General features: G+C 45.6%; 1 protein-coding gene across 1 annotated transcript in view; it reads right to left on the reverse strand.

Annotated features, from left to right (window-relative positions):
* Positions 1-4,274, reverse strand: part of LOC127750077 (uncharacterized) — a 71,913-nt gene that overhangs the window by 39,617 nt on the left and 28,022 nt on the right. The window contains exon 3 of the mRNA XM_052270628.1: positions 3,228-3,346. Within this exon, the coding sequence (XP_052126588.1) occupies positions 3,228-3,344 (117 nt within the window). The 5' untranslated portion in view covers positions 3,345-3,346. The remainder of the gene's footprint in view (positions 1-3,227; positions 3,347-4,274) is intronic.

Below are 4,274 nucleotides of genomic sequence, written 5' to 3' on the forward strand. Positions count from 1 at the left end.
CGTTTCGCAGTTTACGTTTTTGAAATCTCACAGCTGTAAAATACCTCATGCGCCACAGTATACAGTAAATAGTGACTTAAGGGTCGGGCCGTTGGCCCGACAAACGCTGCCGGCAGGCCAAGCAGGCCCCTGCCGAACGGAGTTGCCGGCGGAGCGAAGAGGAGCTGGCAACTTCGTTAGGTGGAAGGGCGGGCCGGCCTGTTAATTTTTGGCTGAGCGACTAGCGAAGCCCATAACTCCACTGACCGGAAAAGTTTCATTCTGTCCGTTTGTTTGTTTGTTTGTCCGTCTGTACGCACGATAACTCGAGAAAGAATTGAGAGAGCGATCTGGGGCTGAGGCTGACCAGGCTAGGTTACGATGATATCTTAAAGTAATAACTCACCGAAAAGAAAGATATTATGCACTGCCGCTTTAACTCCTCGGGCTTTAACTTGTGGGTCCTACTGGAAATGGGCGAGACATCGCGTGACAATACTCTGAACTTGTAATAAAGTCTTCAAAGCATTTTCAGCAGAAAGCACAGGGAAAAGGGAGGGGTTGGAGTGGGGCAGCTCTGCTACGCTGCTACAGGCGGCTAGAGCGATCGGAGCCTTCTGGGCCTTCCCCAGACTGACATCCGTTACACGCGGTTAGTAAAAATTAATGTAAAGCAACTTACTAGGACTCTAGTCACTAATTTGTCAATTTCCAGTCAATTTCTAGTCATTTCCAGTCACGTCCAATCATTTCCGATCACCCGACGTAGGTCACAAGCGCTACAGATCGCAAGCGCTACGGCTCACAAGCGCTACAGCTCACGACCGCTACGGCTCACAAGCGCTACGGCTCACAAGCGCTACGGCGGGAATCCGAGTGATAGGCGGAACTGACTGTAGACAGGGCCGCGAGCGAGATCAAGCCGCCGATCTCACTGTGTTTGAGAAATAAGCAATGCGCTGCTCCTTTGGGGAGCCTAGTCGTGGAAGCGGTATCATGTATGACACTCGGTGATTTTTTTTTTTAACGTATTCTATATCAGTAAAATCTAGACCAAGTGGCGTAGGTGCCGTCCGCTACCTCCTGATAATGTAGCCAGTTTTGAACCCCGTTTCAACTCAAAACAATTTATGCTGTCGCGTTTTTGGCGTGGACGATGACACCCACCACTCCTTGCTATCAAAGTACATCCCCACCCTTCCTGTCGAAGCTGTGTTCGTTATGTCGCGGTTCACCGGGGAAAACTACTCCCTCGTCTGCATTTTAAATGTAAAGGGCCAATTTTGTTCGTAGGAATGGAAGGTGTTAGTTCATATCCAGATTAGACAGAAAATATTTAGCAACGATTAAAGGGAAATAAAATTACGCTGAACTTTGTGAAGGCCTCTTGCAGCACAATGTTTGGTCCACACTCTGAATTTTGAACCGACGTCGAATCGACGTTGACATAGGATTCATTGCGGACCAAAATGACGTCGAATCAACGGCATTTTGGGCCCCAAATCGATGAAATAAGATTTTGACGTCAGTACGATATTGCATTTCTTATTTGGTTTTGTAATTTACCATGTTTAAAACGTGTCGTACATGCTGAACCTCCCGTTCTTGCTGGTTGTTCTATTCCAAGTCGATGCGCAGTGCTTGTAAATTTACAATTTTCAATTGTAATTGTACGACCATTAAAAATGTTTCTGTACCCGGTACTACAATTTTTCAGAGTCAAGTATTACAAATTCCCTACAAACAACATAATTAATTTATATGTTTGTCTTATAGCCTATTTACTATTAGGTACGGCAAAGAAATCACCGATTGTTGTAAAACTGTTACACATGATACCGCTTCCACGACGAGGCTTGCCGAAGGAGCAGCGCATTGCTTATTTCTCAAACACAGTGAGATCGGCGGCTTGATCTCGCTCGCGGCCCTGTCTACAGTCAGTTCCGCCTATCACTCGGTTTCCCGCCGTAGCGCTTGTGAGCCGTAGCGGTTGTGAGCTGTAGCGCTTGTGAGCCGTAGCGCTTGCGACCCGTAGCGGTCGTGAGCTGTAGCGCTTGTGAGCCGTAGCGCTTGCGACCCGTAGCGGTCGTGAGCTGTAGCGCTTGTCAGCCGTAGCGCTTGCGACCCGTAGCGCCCACCGCTGTAGCGCTTGCGATCTGTAGCGCTAGCGAGCCACTCCGTTCCACGACTTTAGTCAGTGTACGCCCATTTTCGAAGTGAGGCACCCCTTGAGCCCTTCTCTCATGGTAAAGGTCCAATCTATTCTTTTGCACCCGATTTACCCAATTTTTTTTCATGGTTTGACTTTTAGAGCCAACTTCCAAAATCTGTTACACACTGCCCCACCCTCCCTTACACTCGCTCCCTTGCGAAGATGTATCAGTTTTATTTTTTTGTTGTGAAAAAGGTCGTTTTCTACAAAAACGTTAACAATTCTTGTTAACTGTGAAACGAACCCATGGTTGGGGAAATTTAGTCGCTTTAGGTGTTTTAGGAACTGTAAAGGCTCGCAAAGCATTCTTTAAATTGTTGACGTGTCTTTTTGCATGGTGTCTTTTTCCATAATGGACTTCTTATTTTATAACTGCACACAATTTTTCGCGAGGGCGGCGCGTAACCTAAAGACACGTAGTTTTCACACCACACCAGGCCGGATTTTCACTCCCTGCGTGATAAAATTCGATTCCTGATTGGTTGCGTGAAGCTTACGAAGCGTGAAAATCACGCATAATTTTACACTATTTTTCACGAGGGCGGCACGCGCAGAGCGGACTACCGAGAGCAAGGCGTTCATTGTTGGGCTGTTACCCAGACGCGGCTCAAAATGCAACAGGTGGTGTTGAACGATCTCCCGCTTCCCCCCCTGCGCCGCGGTGTCAGGTAGAAACGGGTTCGTTTAAAAAGATACCATCGCGTCGTCGTGGCACGGTCCGAGCGGCCCGCGCGGCCGAGTTGATCATTTATTCTCGTCGTTTAGGATGTGGCTGAATGTTACAGTTTGCTCAAATTGAGATTACTCGGTATGTTCGCACGAATTCGCGTCAACCTGGGTATCTATCTTTACTTGAAGGCTGAGAGAACACGTTTCAAACGTGGATTCGATGTAATACAATTTCAGGTTAAAACGCGGTTAGGGGTCAAAACCTTTAAGTCCGTCTGTACTTATTTGTTCTAAACCCCATGTACTTAGGTATAGGATGGAAATACGAAAATATGATCCGAAATAGGTTTTGTCGTTCTATACTAACCCAGTTCTCTCGCATGACTTGCAGGAATAGCAGCGTAAGGTTTCGTCCTCTAGTAGAACACAGGTGATTTTGCCAGGACTGGAGGTGTTCAGCTAGTCCACCTCGCGCGTAAACCATGACTGCAAATGAGGTTAGATTAGGTTAGAATAAGAGGTCCGTAATTTAACGCATTAGCGTTTTGCGTTAGTTATATAAATTAACGAGTAACCCATTAGCGTTATGGGTTAGGTATATAACGTAACGTTGAACAATTCGCAATAAAAGTTAAAGTAATGAGTCCTCAAAAATTATTCTGATGCTCGTTAATGTTAACGTTTCATGGTATGGTCACAACTTATGAGTTATAACTCTTAACGTTTTATTGTATGGTCACAAGTTATAAGTTATAACTTTAACGGATAACGTACCGCTAAAGGGGAGTTTCATGTTAAGTGCATAAGCCGTCACAATATTATGTAGCTATTGTGTTTCGTTTAAAATTGGCATAGGGCGTTAGGAATTGTACTATATGCATGTATAGGAAATATCCTATACATTGTATGGGACGTGAAAATTCCTATAGATGTGTAGGAAATTTCCCATATAAGCATTGTAAAGCAAAATTCCTATACCTATGGGGAAAATGCCACACTTGTCATGTAAATTTCTTATACATTTATGGGCAGTGCTTTCCACTATACATGTTTGGAAAAATTTCTATAAGTTGGGAAATTTGCCATGCGCTATGCTGGACGGAAAAGTCCGAAGAGTAAAGGGAAATGCGATACGATTCTCGCAAATCTCCTTCCCACGTTTGTGAGGAGCTAATTGCTAGACATGAATAGAAAGATCCATTAAAGAGCGTACCCTCCCTGGCGCTTTCGCCTCGTAGTGACGGACAGGTGAAAACATTGAGTGTAAATAAGGTCAGGGTAAATAATCTATCAGAACAGGCGCGGTTTTAAGTCCGTCTGACGGAGGGGGCGATTTGCTGTGGGTTGCCTACTTTCAGGGGTTTTGTCGGACAAATTGCCTACCCACCCCAGGGGGCGATTTTGGGCCGACGGG

The sequence above is a fragment of the Frankliniella occidentalis genome, unplaced genomic scaffold (assembly GCF_000697945.3).
Source record: "Frankliniella occidentalis isolate FOCC.00 unplaced genomic scaffold, Focc_3.1 Scaffold130, whole genome shotgun sequence".
NCBI lineage: Eukaryota > Metazoa > Arthropoda > Insecta > Thysanoptera > Thripidae > Frankliniella > Frankliniella occidentalis.